Consider the following 20,933-nt stretch of genomic DNA (forward strand, 5'->3'; position numbering starts at 1 on the left):
CACTTTTATGTATTGGTTACATGTGAACTTACCAGCTAACCTAAAGCTAGAACCTCACCCGTAACACATCTACCTCTTTTTCATTTATTTTTTCCCTGTCTTCTCACCTCACAGATGTAACCTTGTTTATTTTTTGTTGGTTCCTGTTGTTCTATCACTTATGAACAGTCTTACTTATTTTGCTTTGTTTTTAAGCCTTATCAGAAAGCTATTTATCATACGTCAAGCTTTCTGTGATTTATTTTAAAATGTGTGTGGCTCATTACCATTGCTATAAAATACTCTCTTGCATCACAATACTGTGGGGAGACCTCCAGTTACTGTTCATCCCTTTCTAGAGTGCCCATTATCTACTATGCAAACCTAGGGCCCTGGCACCCTAGTGGACCCCACTCAGCCTGCTGGTGCTGGGGTCCTCAGGCACCACTCTCTTCATCAGTCGCCCTTATCTCTCAACTCTTATTTTCCCAAGCCCATCAGAGAAAGGTGGCATGTTTCTCTCACCCTTCTTTCTCTCCTCAAACTTTCTAAGATATTAAAAATTTTTCAGTGGCCTTAGACATTCAGGACCAAAAGCCGAGACACACTCTGCCACCTACAAATATCCCTGAAGAGTTGAACCTTGTTACCTGCTTAAAAGGATCAAGAGAAAGGAGGGAAAAATAGAAGAAAAGACACTGCTAAGCCAATTAAGTCCCCACCCCTTATAATTCCTGGTTAATGACATAGTCATTATGTCATTAACATAATGTAGTTATTACTACATTATGTTACTATGTATTAGGCTGTCTAGGTGGGGCTGAGAAATACTCGGTGACAGTATTTGGTATCCTGCAGAATATACTGGGAATACTGTTCCAATAACACATAGGATGGTTCCTTGGCCACTCTGAGTCATCGTCAATGAATCCCTGTGAACACTCCTCTAGCTTAGTTATGCTGTTCATTTAAGTTTGTGTTTGAATTGGGAAAGTCGGCCTATTTGACTTGGCTTAAGGGCTAAATGTCTCCTCTTCACTTGGTCTTCTAATCCTCAGTCATTCCTTGCTATATGGCATCATGTCTTTAAAGCAGGGAGAGTAAAGTATCAATATTTTCAGAAGGAACATTCTTCCCACTTTTGTTTTCTATTCTTCTTTCTTTTGAAGTCCTTTCTAGCAAGAGTAATGCTCTAGCCTTCAACCAGAAACTTTTTAGTTCTTTAACCTTTCTCCAAATGGTTTAACCTTTTCATATATGTCTTCATATATGTGTCTGAGGCTTAGGTGTGCTAGCCTGCAAATAGATTCTGGTTTTCTTAATAAATTACTCTTTATGTTCTTTTTAAAGGTAATAGAGCATGAACATCCAGTAAATAAGATTTCTTTCATTGCCCGTGACGTGACAGACAACCGGGCATTTGGTTACGTGTGTGGAGGAGAGGGCCAACATCAGTTTTTTGCCATAAAAACCGGGCAACAGGTGAGCTCTAAGTCTTGCCATAGACCTGGGGACTTGTCCTCTGTTGGACATTGGAGTGTCTGTCACTCAACTAGAAAATTTACTGGAAATAATTGGATGTAGGAGGGCTAAATAATGATTCAGATAATGACTATTTTTATTGGCCTGTGGAATCTTTAAAAAATGTCATCGATAGCCATGTACTACTGTGTGCCACAGGATTGTGAGAACGGACCTTCTTATAAAGTGAATATCGATTTCAGAACAATGGTGAATTATTCTCAGAAACCTTAAAGGACTTTGAAAATGATCATGATACCTCTTATTTTGTCTAAATACTTATTAACCCTGCTGTCCTTTATGTACCTAAGGGTGAGGATTGGGTTGGTGGTGATCCCCTATAAATAAGCCAGGGGAGGGAAGTAAGGAGTTTTAAGATTAAAAAAAATCCCAGTATGAATTATAACTGATGTGAGACAAAGGAAATAAAATACTAAAATTAAAATACTGATAACAGTGCTTTCCCTTGCTGCAGGCTGAACCATTAGTTGTTGATCTTAAAGACCTTTTTCAAGTTATCTATAATGTAAAGAAAAAGGAAGAAGAAAAGAAAAAGGCAAGTACTACCTGATTAATGCTCCATTAAATTTAAAGCTGGCCTGGTGCAGTGGCTCATACCTGTAATCCCAGCACTTCGGGAGGCAGAGGCAGGTGGATCACCTGAGGTCAGGAGTTCGAGACCAGTCTGGCCAACATGGCAAAACCTCATCGCTACTGAAACTACAAAAATTAGCCAGGGGTGGTGGCAGGCGCCTGTAATATCAGCTACTCGGGAGTCTGAGGCAAGGAGAATTGCTTGAACCCGAGGGGCAGAGGTTGCAGTCAGCCAAGATTGTGCCACTGCACTCCAGCCTGGGCGACAGAGCGAGAGTCTGTCTCACAAAAACAAACAAACGAGCTTAAAATTGTATTCAGGACTGTGTTTAATATTATGTATAAATATGATCTATCTGAAAATTTGGCTTCTATATGTATTGTCTATTCTTCCCAGTAGGGAAATGGATAGATTTTTATGGTTAGGCACTTCTAATCTCCAGTCCCCCTGGCTTTTATTTTTTCTCTCTCTACAAGATTCATATTAATTCTAGGAAATATACAGGACAACCAAGTTTAAATCCAGTACCTCTACTCAAACCTAATATTGACATGAAAAGGGGAGGGGAATGGAGGGCAGAAATAATATATGAGACTTATTCTTGCCTTATGTCTGTGAACCTCAGGCATACTTGTTTTTGTATTTAACTCCCTTTCACTATGAATACGAAGATCACTGAATATGTATCTTTCTTTTTAGATAGAGGAAGCCAACAAAGCAGTTGAGGTAAAATTGCATCTTTACTTCTTGTTAATCATGTGTGTGATGCGCGTAAGCCCCTGTTTGCTACCTGCCCAACCACTCTTACCACCTCGCTTATTCCTATGTGTTTATGACCACTTTGATCATGAAAGATGTTTAGTTAAAAGATGAATACCAAAACCATTGCTGCTTAGTAAGGTAATACAGTGGACAAATACATTTTATAGAGAAAGCTCAACTAAATCCTTAAATATTTGCTATCTTTTCAGAATGGGAGCGAAGCCCTAATGATTCTAGATGACCAAACTAACAAACTGAAATTGGTATGTATTAATATGTGATGTTTGACAGCTCTTATTTATCTGAACGTGGTTTCTACTTCCTGTAGATGTTGCTGATACCAAATCTGCATTGAATCTGTATGAAAATTCAATTGAGACAACTATTTTTCAAAATGTTAGTGTAACATCTATGTCAATATACAAAAGTAGTCAAAAAAAGATTAGAAAAGTAATCTTTCTAGTAGCCACACCTGAATCTAATCTAACATTTTTAAGGATGTGGACAAGATAGATTTGCTTTGAGAAATGTCTACACTTCTTGACCTAAATAGCTTAATATGAAATCTATTAATTAAATGGAAATTAAATTGTGACAACTACTTTCCTAAACTTTAGGAAACAAATGATCACAACAATATACGAAGTAATCTTTTTTAGTAGACACATCTGAATCTAATTCAAATACTTTTTTAAGGGTGTTGACCAGATGGATTTGTTTGGGGACATGTCTACACCTCCTGACCTAAATAGTCCAACAGTAAGTGTTTGTTTTTAAATTTGCAATGTAATAAAAATGACATCTATAACTCAAATTGGCAATAACCAGAAATCCTAAGCATTTCATTGAAACTTGGAAGGTGACTGTTGATTTTTGCAAATGAAGTGTCAATGGTTTTTAGAATAAATGTGAATCTTAAGTCACCATGGGAACCTATCCACACTAATTCAGTTATATTAATATTGCTTACAGGTTAAACCTGAACAATAGGTCAGCAATGTAGTCCTTCATGGTATCACTTAGGATTAGAAGGAGGAGCTGAATAATAGCCCTTGAATAAGCCTACTTGAAGAAAGTATGATTGTTAGATGGGTAATCATAAAGCCTCCTGTCCTCTTCATTTCTTTTGCATTCTGTCAGTTGCAATTTAGCAGCATAAATTTGGTGTGAAGTAAGATTTAAAACAAACAAGAGGTTCAGTTATATTCCACCAAAGCTTGTCCTTGTTAGAAAGCTCCCCATTCTCACAGGATTTTATACCATATCCAGTCTGCTCAATATTGAATGATCTGTAACAACCCTATAAGAATAGAACAGTATTTTCCTTTACAAATTAAAAAAAAAAAAAAAAAAAAAAAAAAATGGTGGTTCAGGGAAAAAGAAGAAGAAGAAGAAGTAGAAGAAGAAAAAAAACAGGAAAGAGGTCCAGATTCAAGGCTTAAGCCTAAGTCTTCAGACCTTCCAAAACATACCTCATGTCCATGACATTTTGAATTACTTCTTGCAACTTCTTTTATTTATATAACAGTTTCCTGAGCACCCGCTATTTGCAAGGCATAGCAGTAAAATGCACAACATCAATGACATCATGGAATTTACTCTCTGGCAGGGAGACCAACACTAAAACTAATCACATCATTAGCAATTGATGTTACTTACAGGGTATTTATCTAGTTCAGAAATTCAGATAATGCTTCTGAGGAAGTGAGTTTCTAGAATTGAACATAAAAGATGAGAAGGCAATAAACACAAAAAGAGAATTAGTATAGAATAATGGGGGGCAATGTCTAGAAAGGACTCCCTTGCATCAGGAAATTAACATGGAAGCCTACGTGACCAAGGTTACAGGAGTTCAAGCAACAGATCAAAGATTGGGTAAAATTCTCACTTCGGAGTTCTGCAAAGAATTTGAGGCCTGTGAATCCTCACTGCATAAAACTTTCAGGTCAAATGAGATGGAGAGGAGCAGGGACTTCAAGCATTCTTCTCTGACCCTAACCAAATGAGAATCACAATGCATGGTAATGTTCTAAAATACCTGTAAGAGAGAAGCCTGTTTAATATTCATTTTAGCAGTGAGCCCTAACTCACTTGCCTATAGAACCTTACATTCTTCATAATGTTTGCTATAGTTCTGAGGATAAACTTTTTAAAATACTAGACTAGATTATCCTGACAGATCCATCCTAACTCTGAGGTCCTTTTGATTTGTAGTCAACTTTGCCCTTTCCTCCATCAGTGATGCTTTCTTCAAAATAAATCAGTAATATTCAAAGAGAGCAAAGCACTCAAGATATGAAGTGGAATTCCAGTGGAACAGGCAAGGAAGTACTGCCTTATAATCTACTTCTGTAGACTTCCAGAATGTTCTAAAAACGGAAATGGAAAACAATATGGATAAACTTCAGTCTCATTTTCATTAGACTTTATGCAGTCTAAAAATTTTTTATTTATAGGAATTCAAGTTTTAGCTAAACTAACAATAAAGTAAAATACCATCAAAATATATACTCTGATAACCAAAGGAAGGCTAACAGATCTAATTAATGTGCTGGTTAAGCTTTGACAACATGTTCTTATCTATTGACTCTATAGTCATAGGTCAAAAATAGATTTATCTCTACTTGGCAAAGCCAGCATGTTTAAAAATATTCAACTCTTTCAACAATTGCTTTGAAACATGTAAAGAGAGAAAGAAATCTAAATTGCCTAGACTTTATTATTGGTCCTAGATGGTTGTCACTCCCCTCAAATTTATACAGAAAAGTTTTATGAATTTGAAATAATGCTCATGTTGCAAGCTATGTGGTATCCCCTAGAACAGAATTTTTATTGGCAAGCCCCTTGAGCATTTTCCTTCCACACTGCATCTCAAAAGAAGAAAAGAAAAAGAAAAACATAAAAACCCATATTCTGTAACTTTAACAACTTAACCACTTGAAAGCACAGTTACTATGGGAAGAATATAAGACATGACCTATGATCAAGGAAATTAAATCTGGTACAAGGGATGGGATCAGGATACAAAGCAAGAGTGTCACTTATGTCCTTGTATACATGCCATTAAGATAACATGGGTGGCAACAGGGAATGTGCAGACAGAAAAATCAATGCTAAAAGCTTTGTAAAGAATCTGAATTGAGTTGGGTCTTTGATATATGTAGGAAAGTAGGTTCGTAGTTGGGCTAGAAACAACGTGGGTCTTATTGTGGATGATGAAAATTTGGCCTAAGGAGGCTTATTTTAATATAGGGAGCAGCAGGAGGCCACTTAAGGCTTTGAGTAGGGAAGTCCTCAGTCTGACAAACTGGAATGGTTAGGTGAGATTAGCCACCCAGAGAAGAGCTAGGCTATGGAACTCAGGATTTATGCCCACTTACTGGAGCTCCCTACGAGTAGGTTCTGTAACCTACTGCCTATCTCCAGTGCCTGAGGCTCAGGTGCTCAAACAGTGGCCAACTGGATGCAGTGTTGACAGTCTGACAAAGAATGAATGAGGCTCTGACCAAGGAGGTGGATGAGGAGTCTTTGGCCTCTCAGTTGTAGTCTGTGAACTACACTTTTAATCTTGGATTAATAACAAACCCAGCCTGAGGAGAGCCTTATACATTTTACTTATAGGGTGACTATTCAGAAGTCTAACATTGTGGCTCCTGTTTGGTGTCCTAAGGACTTCTTCTGAAGTATTTGAAAAGGAGAACAGCTGTGAACAGTCAACTGTTCTAACCCAGAGGTGGCTCAAAACAAATAAATAAATATTGAAATCACAAGCTTTTGTAATAAATTTTATCCTACCTTTAGATTGTATAAAGATCCCTAGATTAATAGCTCTTCCAAACCATTTCTCTGATTAAATTTTTTTTTAATTATAAGCTCTTTCTTGTGACAAATTCTTCTTTTATAAAGAGAAAGCCTGGCTTTGGCTTATAAAAACTGTGTTTTTATGCCTCAGAGTAAAAAATCCAAAAGGTAAAGTGCCATTTAGGTCTGATTTTGCTGCCTCTTTTGTGGCCATGAAATAGGACTTAAATTTTCTTTTTTTTTTTTTTTTTTTTTTTGAGACGGGGTCTCGCTATGTCGCCCGGGCTGGAGTGCAGTGGCCGGATCTCGGCTCACTGCAAGCTCCGCCTCCGGGGTTTACGCCATTCTCCGGCCTCAGCCTCCCGAGTAGCTGGGACTACAGGCGCCCGCCACCTCGCCCGGCTAGTTTTTTGTATTTTTTAGTAGAGACGGGGTTTCACCGTGTTAGCCAGGATGGTCTCGATCTCCTGACCTCGTGATCCACCCGTCTCGGCCTCCCAAAGTGCTGGGATTACAGGCTTGAGCCACTGCGCCCGGCCAAGGACTTAAATTTTCTAAAAAATTGGGTATTTTTTTTCTTTTAAAAGCCAAGGAATTCTATGTGAACTCTTTTGTATTCACTAATTTGCAAATTTTATATTCCTTTGAAGTTGTTTTTTTCCACAATGATCAAAATATTTAGTATTCTGCCCACGATAATGCAAGGTAACTACTATAACTTCTACTTCAGCGAGGCATTTTTTATCATTTATATTCTTCTCTGGGTAGCATAGTTAAGTATTTAATGGATCAAAGTCAAGCAGAAGGAAGTGATATCAGTATGAAAGTTCTATCCTAGGGTGAGTTACAATTCTGTCTTTTACTGGAATAAAGACATGTCGGATTCATCAAATTTACTGCTTTTAAGCTGAGAAATTTCTATTGAACAGTTGAAAATTCAAAAAATTGACACACCAGAGAAATGATAGAGAGGGGATAGAATTAGTAGAGCTATATATTCGATATGTCTTTCAAATTAACTCTTAAACCCATGTGTCTACCTTGTACAATCGTTCCCCTTTATCTGCAGTTTCACTTTCTGAAAATAAGTCCGTGGTCAACCTTGGTCTGAAAATAAGTGAGTACAGTACAATATGATATTTTGAGAGAAGAGAGACAGAGAGACCACATTCATATAACTTTTATTACAGCATATTGTTATAATTGTTTTATTTTATTATTAATTGTTGTTGTTAATCTCTTATTGTGCCTAACTGATAAATTAAACTTTATCATGTGTATGTATATGAAAAATATACTGTATATAGGTTTTGGCACTATGTGCCGTTTCAGACATCCACTGTGGGCTTTGGAACATACTCCCTGAGGATAAGGAGGGACTACTGTATATAAATTAAAGATCAGTTTTTGGTTGACTTTAACCACTAAATAAATGAGATTACTGTCACAACACAGGCAACTCTAAGCAATGTTATGAAAAGATGTACAAATAGGAGATCTTAATGTGTGATTGACTAAATTAGGTCAGTATTGAGTGTCTCTTTCAGCTCTTTCAGAGGACATAGACAAAAAGGGTAAGTCCAGAGGAGAGACTGGGATGATGAGGATGAGATCCTACTTGGCTATCAGCTTCAGCAAGAGCCTTAATATTAAGAGGCATACCTGAAGGCCGTGACATAAAGGAAAAGCCTCTCTCCCACCTCTAGAGGAAAGAACTGGACTGATTTTAGGGAAATGCATTTGACCTTAAATTTCATTACAGCCAGAACTATAAAATATGAATGTATTAGTTGATGAATGTTCTCATTTAGAGAGATGATCCTACATGACTCTGGGGGTTACAATAGAGGAGGACTGTGTGTGTATCAGGTAGGAAGCTGAGCTAGGCTTCTGAAACCACTTACTTTCAAGCTCAACATACTTTGATAATCATTTAGAGTAACTCACAATCAATTCCCTTCAAGACTTTCAAAGTCACAAATTGAAACAATGCTCATAATGAATTAAGCCAGTCAGTATGTGTGAACCAGGGTGAGCAGAGACATGAAGTAAGCAACAGTAAGACTTCACCTAATGATGTTGAGACTTAAATAAAAGGGCATGATACTGGGGAGTAATAGAAAGGACCCAGGCTATAGCTAGGGAGTAATGGACTACAGGGGTTGATGGAAGGAGGTAATGATCAACTGGTTTATCAAGACCAAATTCAAATAGAAATTCTGATAATCCTAGTCATCTTATGTAATTTTCTCATTTGAAGTCACAACATGAACTAACACTTTCTTTTTTTTTTCTTTCCAAATGTGATAGGAAAGCAAAGATATCCTGTTAGTGGATCTAAACTCTGAAATCGACACCAATCAGAATTCTTTAAGAGAAAATCCATTCTTAACAAACGGCATCACCTCCTGTTCTCTTCCTCGACCAAAACCTCAGGCATCCTTCTTGCCTGAAAATGCCTTTTCTGCCAATCTCAACTTCTTTCCCACCCCTAATCCTGATCCTTTCCGTGATGATCCTTTCACACAGCCAGACCAATCGACACCTTCTTCGTTTGATTCTCTCAAATCTCCAGATCAGAAGAAAGAGAATTTGAGTAGCTCATCTACTCCACTGAGTAATGGGCCCCTGAATGGTGATGTTGACTACTTTGGTCAGCAATTTGACCAGATCTCTAACCGGACTGGCAAACAGGAAGCTCAGGCAGGCCCATGGCCCTTTTCGAGTTCGCAAACCCAGCCAGCAGTGAGAACTCAAAATGGGGTGTCTGAAAGAGAACAGAATGGCTTCTCTGTCAAATCCTCCCCGAACCCTTTTGTGGGAAGCCCTCCCAAAGGACTGTCCATACAGAATGGCGTAAAGCAGGACTTGGAAAGCTCTGTCCAGTCCTCACCACATGACTCCATAGCCATTATCCCACCTCCACAAAGTACCAAACCAGGAAGAGGCAGAAGGACTGCTAAGGTGAATTGTCTTCTCCACATATCCATTAGCAGAGTGCATGTTCGGTACCAAAGGGTGGTGTGATGCAAGCTCTCTTTCCTGCTGCTCTCGTAGTTTCCTGTGTGGCTGTGAAATAGAAGGTGGGATAAGGCACTTTGGTTCTCCAGGAGTACTTTCCTCTAACTGCCACTGTGTTTAAACTTCTCAGCAGTGTTTGTCACACCCTGCTTTCCGTGTGCATGTCTTGTCACTTATGATTAAACTAAACACAAGTTTTTCCATTTTTAATGCTGCTATGCTTCTATACCTCTGGTAAGTTTGATCATCATGCTCTGGGTTGGGAGGGTGAGAGTCCTTGTGATTCCCTTTGTACTTCCCTGACACTAACGCACGCCCTGCACACCCATCATATTACATTAATGTCCATGGTGGTGGTGTAAAATTCTCGAGCTTATCTCCTCTTTTAAATACTGACTAAATACATAAGTTTAGAAAAAGCTTATGTATTTACTGTTACCACTATGATCTCAGCTTTATTTAAGAGCAGCTTAAAATGCAGTTCCCATAGATGTCTTTTTTTTACCTCTTCTAAGAATATGAAGGCTTGCCTGGATTAAGACCCTATGATTTCTATGTAGACTGACTTAAAATCCAATGGAATTATCAAAAATATTTAGGACGCTTATTGGTGGTTGCCCCTTTTACACACTTGCTTCCCCAGCTTCAAGCATTTAGCTGATGAGACCAGACCAATGTGACTGTGTAAATGAGTATAGTAGATTTCACTTTGCAAGCCCTAGGTAGTATCAGACACCAAGACTCAGTAGTCCATCCGTTGTAGGAATCTGTGTCTTTTTGGAGGACTCTTTTTCTGTAGTAGTAGGTGTTGTTGTTGTTTGTCTGTCAAGAAAAAAGTTTTCCTTTTTGTGGCTCTCAAATTGGGGTATAGAGTAGGAGACAAAATGAAGCTGTATTTCACTGTTAGTGAGTAACTAAGGCTTCTCCCTCCCTCCCTGTCCTGTCAGTCTTCAGCCAATGACTTGCTTGCATCAGACATCTTTGCTCCTCCCGTCTCAGAACCTTCAGGCCAGGCGTCACCCACAGGACAACCTACAGCCCTGCAGCCCAACCCTCTGGATCTCTTCAAAACAAGTGCTCCTGCCCCAGTGGGGCCCCTGGCGGGTCTAGGTAGGTGCCTAGAGATAAAATTAAGTATGACTCTTTTGCTTTTGCTCATAAAATGATGATGCATCGGAAGACATTTCATACTCCTAGAGGGTTCTACAGCATAAGATTTGAGCATCCCAGGGAGCCCTTCTCTCACTTCTACTCCTATACAACCCCACACCCATTTGATATTCTTGACTTGTACTCACATTTGGCTCCTCAAGGCAGCATGAGACAATACATTCATTTTCAATATTGTAATTACTTGAACCAACTGGTCATGGTTTCCTGAGAGACAATTGTAAGGGATCCTAAACTCAGACCAGCTTCAGTAACAAAACAGGGTTGACATAAGAGAGGTTTGTCTGTCAACTGTAGCAACATGCATGTCTTCCATGTCTTTTACCATAATAGATCGAAGGCCTATGCCCTTTCAACACATAGCCCTCTTAGCAGGAATATATGCCAAAGAAGGATATAAGTTAAGTCTGAAGCAAGAATAAGTCATAGAGTGAAAGTTCTAGATTCTGGGCCCAGCTGTGTTCCTAGGCATATGGTAAGGGTAGATCAGGCACACATCCTAATCAGTCTCTGAACGCTTCTGCCATAGGAGCTCCTTGCCAATATTTTGGCTAGCTTGAGTGTTTTACTGAAGCTAGAACATAAGTCCTAGAAAGCCAAAGTTGAAAAAAGCAGGGAAATAAGGGAAGATGTGGAATTTTATCAGACATCTAGGATGCATTGATGCTCTTAATTCCTAAATGTGTCATTAGCTTGTGTGAGCTGCTGATCACTCTATGGTAGGACAGTGAGAAAGTCCATTTGACTGAGGGCTAGCCTTGCTATTCTTTGTCCATAGCCTATACTTCTTTTCAGACTCCATGGTACAGTTTTCAGAAACCCTGATAATAGTTTTTGCTGTCCTGCTGTGGACTCTTTATTTTTCTGCTCTTGGCACGTCTACAAACTTCAAATGGACTCTGGCTTGGGAGGTGGAGGACTGTAGATGAGGAAGGACTCTCCTCTCCTTTGATAAAATCTGACCAGGGATCCTGGCTTTCTCTGCCTCCTGCAGTCAGTCATCAGGATCCTTCTTTTGTTTTGTTTTGTTTTCCTCTCTGTCTCTGTTGTTTTCCTACAAAGGAAAATATTTTGGTTCTTTTACAAGAAGTCTGTTTAATCATATCTAGAATAGGGTGGCCAGAGGAGGACTGTTACTCAACTGCTGAGTGGCTGAAATCAGCGAGGGTATGAAAAGCCAGCTTGTCCCAGGTCTCTGTTCGCATTTACCCCATCAAGAGGCTCTCTCTAAAGACTTCATGTCTCTTGGGGGCTTCTCCTTTTCTGCGTTGCTCTTTTCCCTGCACCCCCAAGTGGAGCTGGTTGGTACCCTTCCTTCACAGAAGACCAGAGTACTTGCAATGCAATGTCTGCAGCGAGATCACATCACAGAGCTTTGTATCTAATATCAATGCCCTTAAGAATTTTTGCAGCCAATATTTAACAAGTCAGCCTGAAAATACAGCTGGACCCTATAACTGTTTATTTATTCAGACGAAGTGAAGCTTTTTGGCTAGGTGCCCCTGTGGAGGCCTTGGGGTATACAACTGCAGAATACTGATGATTGTTCCAAGTTTGGACATGGGACTCAAACTGAGCTCTACAGTATAGTCCCTGTCCACTAGCAGGGATCCTCAGCCAAACCATGGAAGGTTGTAGGTCTGGCTTCCGCTAGAACCAGCTGGGGGACTGTCTCCCCTGGAGATCTGGGGGGTGGGGAGAGGGTATTGTAGAAAGCTGAGCCCTCAGTTTCAACTTGCTTGTATTTTAATCTAGCTTCAGAAGGTAATAAAATTAATGTTCTATACCCATGTCCCCTTTTTCCTTAGTCCTTGCCCCTACTTTGTCCAGCTGGGCCTTAAATGTGTTGAAACACAATGTGGGGAATTTGGTGGGTAGGAATGAAGACTGGTATAAGTATATACTGAGAAAGCCTTGAATTCCTGGCAAATGTAATATTTCCCTCTCTCTCTCTCTTTTTTTTTTTTTTTTTTTTTTGAGACAGAGTCTCACTCTGTCACCCAGGCTGGAGTGCAGCAGTGCTGTCTCAGCTCACTGCAACCTCTGTCTCCCACGTTTAAGCCATTCTTGTGCCTCAGCATCTCTAGTAGCTGGGATTACAGGCGTGCACCACCACACTCAGCTAATTTTTGTATTTTTAGTAGAGACAGGGTTTCTCCAAGTTAGCTAGATTGGTTCTGAACTCCTGGGCTCAAGTGATCCTCCCACTTTGGCCTCCCAAAGTGCTGGGTTTACAGGAGTAAGCCACTGCCCCCAGCCCTAATATTTTTCTCTTTTACGAATACCATTCTCACTAATACGATATTTTCCTAAGTGAAGACAAGTTATCCAACATGAAAGATGACAAAATTCTACCTTCCTTTTTGCACATCTAACTGGTGGAAATTATTAGTGAATGATCTGGCTTCCGTTAATACAATTTAACTGAGCGTGTTTTAAAATATGAGCAATAACTTTGTTCAAACTAAACCCATTTTTAGAGCCTGTATTGTAGAATAAAAGAGAACTTTCTCTTCATTTGTTATGAAAGGGTATATTCTTCAGTGAAAATGAAGTCTGATTTCTGTATCTGTGAAATAAGTGTTTGAATTAACATAGCATTTGAAAATTAAAATTGCCCCATGTCTTGCTGCCAAGTAGGCAGAACAGGAGAATGGGGTGTCGGATTTCGAGCCAGTGCGCCTGATTTTCAGTCTCTACCACCAGACTATGACCTTCTGAATTTTAATTAATATCCTTGCACCCAGTTTCCTCACCTCCAAAAAGCATGCTGATTAAGTGAAATGTCCTGTTCTGAAACCCACCACTCTCTGTGAATATACCATGTGTGCCCACGGCCAGATGGCCAGCGTGCTTGATGAAAATGGAGTCAGGTAATACCAATGTCTCAGACTAAGAAGCTCAAAGATAGAATCTCGTGCTCCATCACTCCTAAACACCATTTTCAAAGTATTCCCTCTTGGAAATGTAACATCCCTAACCCAGGTCTGAAGAAAACTTCCATAACTAAAGAATGCCATGCTCCAACGCTCAAAGCAAGTAGGTTTCAGTCCTCCTAGGATAACATCGTTTCCTCCATTTTTATATATAAACACCTAAAACTCCCTTGGCATCGGCCAAACTTTATCTTCCCTTTATGTATATAGCTGTATCAGCGTTGGCAGCATTAAAAAGTGGAGAAACTTTGAAATGGTTTCTTCAGGATGCAAGCATGTTGAGATCTTCTGCACATGTGTGACCGCTGGTTTCCATAAGACTCCAGACATGAGCCAGTTGCCAAATGAAAAGATCAAATCCATGACTCAGAGAGTCCAATGGATTATCTTAATTAACTACATCATAATCAGCATGGTTTGTGCATAAAAATATATTCACTTAACAAATAAGTCCCTGCTATTAACAGGCTCTGTTCTAGTTGTTTGTGATGTATCAGACAACTAGTGTCTGTATGATAAAGGCTTATTTTTTTGATGAGTAGGTACCTCTAATGAGGAAAGTTAAAAAGACATGGTAGGAAGAACATGGGCCTCAAAATGCAACCAGCATTTGAATGCTCACTATATAGATTAGCTGGCTAACTTTTACAGTGATTAATCGCTCAGAGTCTTTCTTCTTCCCACATCAGCCTCAGGACTCAGTGGAGGTGTTAGCTGCATCGAGACTTCCCAGAGAGTTGTGCTCTCTGAAATTCAAGAATCTTCTTCAAGCTTGGCTCCTGATAAGTATTTTTCTTCCTCTTACTTCAGGTGGTGTAACTGTCACACTCCCTCAGGCAGGACCATGGAACACAGCATCTTTAGTCTTCAATCAGTCCCCTTCAATTGTTCCGGGAGCCATGATGGGTGGTCAACCTTCAGGTTTTGGTCAGCCTGTCATTTTTGGTACAAGTCCAGCTGTTCCAGGTTGGAATCAGCCTTCACCCTTTGCAGCCTCAACTCCCCCTCCAATGCCTGTTGTCTGGGGCCCTTCTGCATCTGCGGCACCCAATGCTTGGTCAACAACAAGCCCTTTGGGGAATCCTTTTCAGAGCAATATTTTTCCAGCTCCTGCTGTGTCCACTCAGCCCCAGTCCATGCACTCTTCTCTCCTGGCCACTCCTCCTCAGCCACCTCCCAGAGCTGGCCCTCCCAAGGACATCTCCAGTGATGCCTTCACTGCCTTAGACCCACTTGGGGATAAAGAGATCAAGGATGTGAAAGAAATGTTTAAGGATTTCCAACTGCGGCAGCCACCTGCTGTGCCTGCCCGGAAGGGAGAGCAGACTCCTTCTGGGACTTCGAGTGCCTTTTCCAGTTATTTCAACAGCAAGGTTGGCATTCCTCAGGAGAATGCAGACCATGATGACTTTGATGCTAATCAACTATTGAATAAGATCAATGGTAAGCCACTCACCACTCTGCCTACTGTTCCAACAACTATCTCCACTGCCACATGAACCTAAATGAGTCCCCCAAATGAACCCTCTCCCACCCATCAATAGCCTTGCTTTTGCTTCTGTTGGCAATCAAGGGTTATGGAGACAACTTAACCATTTACCTTTTGGTGATAACTGTTTACCTTAGTCATTTCTGAGGACTGATCCAATGCTGCCCTCTAGTGATAAATCTTAAGAGGGCTGCCATGAGCTATTGAAATGTGATGACTGGTGGCTCTTGGAGGGCTGTATAATAAGGCGTCATCCATGTTCCAAAACTTTAAGTGAGGGGATTCTGAATCTCTCCCACTTCAGATAAATATGCATAGCTTTCTCTTCTGAGAGGGATAATAATTATTGGGATACCTAGTATTTGGTGTTGATTTTTGTTCCACTGATGTAAATTTCAAAAGTATGGAACTAAATTTCAAAGATAAGCTGACTCAGGGACTGGCCTGTATTTGGGGAAAGCTTGTCTACTGATTGCCTGGATTTTTTGCCTTCTAGAACCACCAAAGCCAGCACCCAGACAAGTTTCCCTGCCAGTTACCAAATCTGCTGACAATGCATTTGAGAACCCTTTCTTTAAAGACTCTTTTGGTTCATCACAAGCCTCTGTAAGTATCAACCACTAGAAGCTGTTCTCCAAAGTACATGCCACATAGAGCTCTGGCCTCCTGAATTAACCTTGCTTTTATAATAGCTTTTTTTTTTTTTTTGAGACAGTCTTCCTCTGTCGGCCAGGCTGGAGCGCAGTGGTGCAATCTCAGCTCACTGCGACCTCCACCTCCTGGGTTCAAGCAATTCTCCTGACTCAACCTCCTGAGTAGCTGGGACTATAGGCACATGCCACCACACCTGGCTAATTTTTGTATTTTTTTTGTAGAGATGGGGTCTCGCCATGTTGGCCAGGCTGGTCTCAAACTCCTGACCTCAAGTGATCCATCTGCCTTGGCCTCCCTCAGTGCTGGGATTACAGTCATGAGCCACCGCACCTGGCTATAATAACTTTTTGATGGTAAAACATGTTTGGCTAAGATTTGTCACCAAGAACCTTCACAGTATAAACATTGATGTAAACTGGAGAAGGATTATTTGCACAAGAACTATTATCTTCTGAATTTGAGAAATATCACATAGAAAACATTCTTCATATCTCACTTAACCTGACCCATGAAAGCATTTCGGGAGAAAATTGAGCCAAAATACCATCTTGAAAACCTTTCAAAAATGTAAGTTCTTAATTTTCCAATAATATTTCTATAGTTTATAAAAATAATACTTCCCATTTGGGGGAGGCAAATGAAATGCATCTGAACCTTGATTTTCACGTAAATAATATACACTGCCACGTGCAAGCAGATGGAAACAAATCACTGTAAGCCCCGTATAATGTTTGATTGGCCGATTGGCCTATGGCCTAAGCGAGTTTTAAAAGAATTTTGGAAGTCTTCATTGTAAATTTTTTTTCTTATGACTGTAACTGTATTTATTGACTAGATGATTTATCTTCTTAGGTGGCTTCTCCTCAACCTGTATCTTCTGAGATATATAGGGATCCATTTGGAAATCCTTTTGCCTAAATTCTGTAAGTAGAAGATCCTAATAAGTCTATCTCAGGGGTTTTTGTGAGAAAGGGTGACATGGAGTAAAGAGTGAAATTTTAATTTTAGAATTGGAAAGAGGGTAAATATCTATAATTTAAGAATAATCAACATGGAAATCTATACTTAGATCATTCAATAATGACTAGGCTGGGCACTTAAGAATAGAATTCCTAAACACATCAAAAAATAGTAATAAACCCTTGGGGATGTGGATTTTTATCTTATCCCATTTTTGGTTTTTCAGTTCTGTGTGGGAAGTAAAACTCAACACATCACAGGTTTCTAACCTTTTAACTTTCATATTGAAGTGATTGCAAAACAACCTAGTAATAATTTGGTTTCCTATAAAGGGTTCAGATTCTGAAGATCTTCTGAAGCCACCATACAAGTCAGCAAAACAGATTATGATCATTACTCCTCTTGATGGTATTAAATCTAAAAGTTTTAACAACTGTTAAAGATCTCCTTCATAGGCAGTAGGAGCTCAAAATGAGTCTGAAGGTTGATTCTTCTGTCTAAGATTCTACTTAATCTTAGAAAGTGATTAGGTTGAATCACCCTCAGCTGAAACCCTGGAAGGGCTCAGTGTAGCTCTTTCTCAACAGAAGGTGACAGCAACTTTGTTCTCATCTCAAAAGACTGAATTTAGTAGGGAAAAGAAGGTGCTCCCCATTTTAGAGCAGGTAGGGCAGCTGGTAGGGGTAGAACAATAGGAATAATGAAAAAAAAAAAAAAAAACCCCTTTTTTTTCCAATCTTGTCTCATCCAAACAGGACTACTAAACTATGATTTGGCCCATCTAGAATGTAATTATTTTTAATAGATAAATATCTTAAATGTGGTAAGAACAATAAGATTGAGCTTATAGGCATTTGGATCATTTTCCCTCAACTCCAGTTCTACAATGTCTGTGTTTCCTATAGTACCTTTCCATAAACTGCTTCAGAGAACTGGGTAAATCATTAAAAATGCAAATTCCTGGGTCCTACCGCAGCCCTAAGGAATTTCTCTTTGGTGCCAAGGAAATGCTTCATTTTAACAAGAGTGCAGGTGATTCTAAAGGTAATAACGCAGTAGAGTAGATATTTAAGAGCTAGAAGTCTTACTAGAGACTCATTCTCACCTTCCACTCAAGGGGAGATACACCCAAACCTATGGAAGGAGTAAACAACACTCGGAGTCAAGATGGATTGTATGGACTAAATTGAATGAACTAGACTTCTCTTTGGCAGTCCTTTCTTCTTTAGGTCATGAAGGAAGGATAGTTTAGGTCAACCTGCTACATCAATAGATTGGGTAAGGGGAACTCTCATGGGATAAAATAACTAACATTGTTGAGCACTTGCGCTAATCATTTTATTAGATGCTCTACATTTATCATCTTCGTCAATCCTCACATCAGCCCTAGGAGATACTATTACTGACATCTTTAATAATGACTTGATATTTAATACATTGATATTCAGTTCAAAAATTCTAACCACGGGTTTCTTTCTTCTCCATACCTCTCTAGGAACTTGGTCTGCAGACCATCCGGAGGAATAAAAAGGTTGGCCTTAGTAGTCAAAAACAAAGCTGATAGCCAGACATGCCCTGATTTCTGCCTTTGTTCCAGCTTTGACATATTATCTGTTGCCTTATTTCTTGTTGCCTCTTCTACCTGTAAAATGCTTTTCACTTTCTGTCTAGGTTAAAGCTAAACTGAATCTATGGCTTTAATTAAATTAAGATCCTAAACTCTCTAGCTTAAGTGTAAATGAAGTACAGTAATTTTCCTACTGAACCCTGCCTATTGTGTCCCTGGAACATTCTAGAACACCTGCCTTCTACCCTCTGGTTGGGAGACGCAGCCACCACATCCCTTCATCTCATAGTGTTTTGAATAAATTTTCAAATCCTTATTGTTCAAAGTTGTTCGGGGGTTCTGTTTCAGAGCATAAAACCTAAAGGTTATAGTAGAACAAGGCACCTTCTTAAAAGAAATCTTGCTTTAGACTGTCAGTTACAGAGAATTTCTAAAGTAAAATTGAAGCAACTACAACTTCTCCTTAGACACTTTGGAATCTAACCACTGAAGGACCTTTTTAAAAAGATAGCTTCTCTTCTTTCTGAAGATCAATTTCTCCCAAGGCCAAGATTGTCCTTTTCTCCCATCTCCTGCTAGCCATTGCAAATGAGGGAAGAGCATTATTCATCTCTCCTCTCGTTTTCTTCCTGATTCTTTTTTCAGTCAGTTTTGCTCCTGGGTTCAAGTAGCATTACCACTCTTTCACAAGCAACAGAGATTTTCACAGGGCAAAAAAAAAAAAAAAAAAAAAAAAAAAAATCTAATGATTCACAGACAGCTCTGGAGCCTCTCTTCATTCTCGGTAATTGCTAGTCCCAAGAACTAGAATTGCAAATGGGCACAACCTATATCCTTCCTGTGGAAGAGGAGGCCTTTCTCTTGAGCTGAAGTTCCAGAAGAGCAGTTAATGTTCAAGAGAAATTGAACTCAACTCAGCAACAAAGGACTCTATTTTGCAGAGCAACATATCAGCTAAATGTGATTGTGCCAAACACATTAGGTGCTTATTTGGGGTCGTGCTAGGCCTTTAACAAGTAACTGGAAAACCTTCTTGCAGCCACAATCTCATCATCGTTAGTAGGAAGATAAGTGGGGAGGAAAAAGTTGAACAAATGTTTGGGGTCACCATTGAAAATCTAATGTCTACAATATTTTTCTCCTCGTAACTTGGAAACGTTCCCAGTTCATTTTCAGTCCTGTTGTGAGCACAGTTCTGAAGGGTTTATTCTTGTCAAAATAAGTTTGTTTTGTTTTGTTTATGTTGGGTTTTTAATGTTGTCTCTTGACCCTTAATGCTCAGGTTCTTGTGGGAGTTCATCAACCACATCCAATGTTACCTTGAGGGGGAAGAAGAGGGTGATGCTCAGAAGCTAAACAAGACAGTGGCCACATGACCCTCTATTGACTAGCCCCAAGTAGAAAGTCCTGTGGTTTTATGTTTAATGGTAATAGCTGATCATATATGGCATAATTTTCTATCAGCTTCCTACTCAGTCACTATAAACACAGACTTGAAATAGTACTTTAAATGTCCAAATACCTAAATGTGGTAAACTGGAGGTAACTATTTCTAGGTAGTTCAATTTTTGAAAGTCATGATCAGCCACACAACTGTTTTGTACATACTTATTTTCTCATGCACTTTTCTGTATGCAAATAAAGCTATAAATTTACTCATTTCAATAAACTGGAGTGGCAGAATATCATGTGGTACCATCGGTTTATTCTACCTGCTTTGAGTTGATATTAGAGGCAAGCTATAAACCAGTCTGAAGTGGAGAAAATGTTAGCTATAATACATTCTGGATTGTCACAACAATGAAGAGAAAGTGGAAATCCATGAAATAGGACCATGGGTAAATTACCATCTGATCTATTTCAGCACCTTCTTCTGTCTCAAACCTACACACACTCCCTTTCTGGGAGTGTAAGGAAGACTAGTAGACCTGTACCAGAACAACCTCAGCTGACATCCACTATAAAATCACTCATTAGTGCACTATTGGTTCATGCCTTTTACCCTTGGCTGCCTCTTGTTTTTTATTCAGTCATGTTTGACCTCACCAAGACACAACTGTGTGGACTGCTCTAGGCTGGCATAGGCCCCTCTGGAGAGCTGTTGCATGAGATGAGCGGGCTGATGAACAGATGTTTTTAGCATTAGGACACTCTTAAACTCTCTCACCTAGTATAAAAGTTCAAGGTGCTCATTCATTTGAAAAAGACCTGCCACTACAAGAAAGAGAATCCCAAGGTGGGCTTTGCTTGGATGTAGAAGTCTTGGTGTTAAACCTAACTTCTCTGAGGAATAAGACAACATTTTGGGGAAGGATTATCGGTGTATAATATTTTGGAATGTTCCTTATTTCTGCCTTACCTTTCTCCTTGACCGAAACATTTGATCTCTTTCTAACAATAGTGAGGTGGAGTAGAAATACACTCCATACAAAAGCAGGTTCCAGGAGAACTGAAAAGTAAGCCACAGATGAGCTAGAG

General features: G+C 39.5%; 1 protein-coding gene across 1 annotated transcript in view; it reads left to right on the forward strand.

The window, feature by feature from the left end:
- The window catches only part of LOC105473110 (DAB adaptor protein 2), a 52,322-nt gene extending 32,953 nt beyond the window's left edge, over positions 1-19,369 (forward strand). Inside the window, exons 5-15 of the mRNA XM_011726751.3 lie at positions 1,330-1,461; positions 1,976-2,056; positions 2,795-2,821; positions 3,067-3,120; positions 3,554-3,616; positions 8,969-9,622; positions 10,627-10,789; positions 14,596-15,228; positions 15,771-15,880; positions 16,781-16,851; positions 18,384-19,369. Coding sequence (XP_011725053.2) covers positions 1,330-1,461; positions 1,976-2,056; positions 2,795-2,821; positions 3,067-3,120; positions 3,554-3,616; positions 8,969-9,622; positions 10,627-10,789; positions 14,596-15,228; positions 15,771-15,880; positions 16,781-16,846 — 1,983 coding nt within the window. The 3' untranslated portion in view covers positions 16,847-16,851; positions 18,384-19,369. The remainder of the gene's footprint in view (positions 1-1,329; positions 1,462-1,975; positions 2,057-2,794; positions 2,822-3,066; positions 3,121-3,553; positions 3,617-8,968; positions 9,623-10,626; positions 10,790-14,595; positions 15,229-15,770; positions 15,881-16,780; positions 16,852-18,383) is intronic.
- Positions 19,370-20,933: the final 1,564 nt, after the last annotated feature.

Source organism: Macaca nemestrina, chromosome 6 (genome assembly GCF_043159975.1).
Source record: "Macaca nemestrina isolate mMacNem1 chromosome 6, mMacNem.hap1, whole genome shotgun sequence".
NCBI lineage: Eukaryota > Metazoa > Chordata > Mammalia > Primates > Cercopithecidae > Macaca > Macaca nemestrina.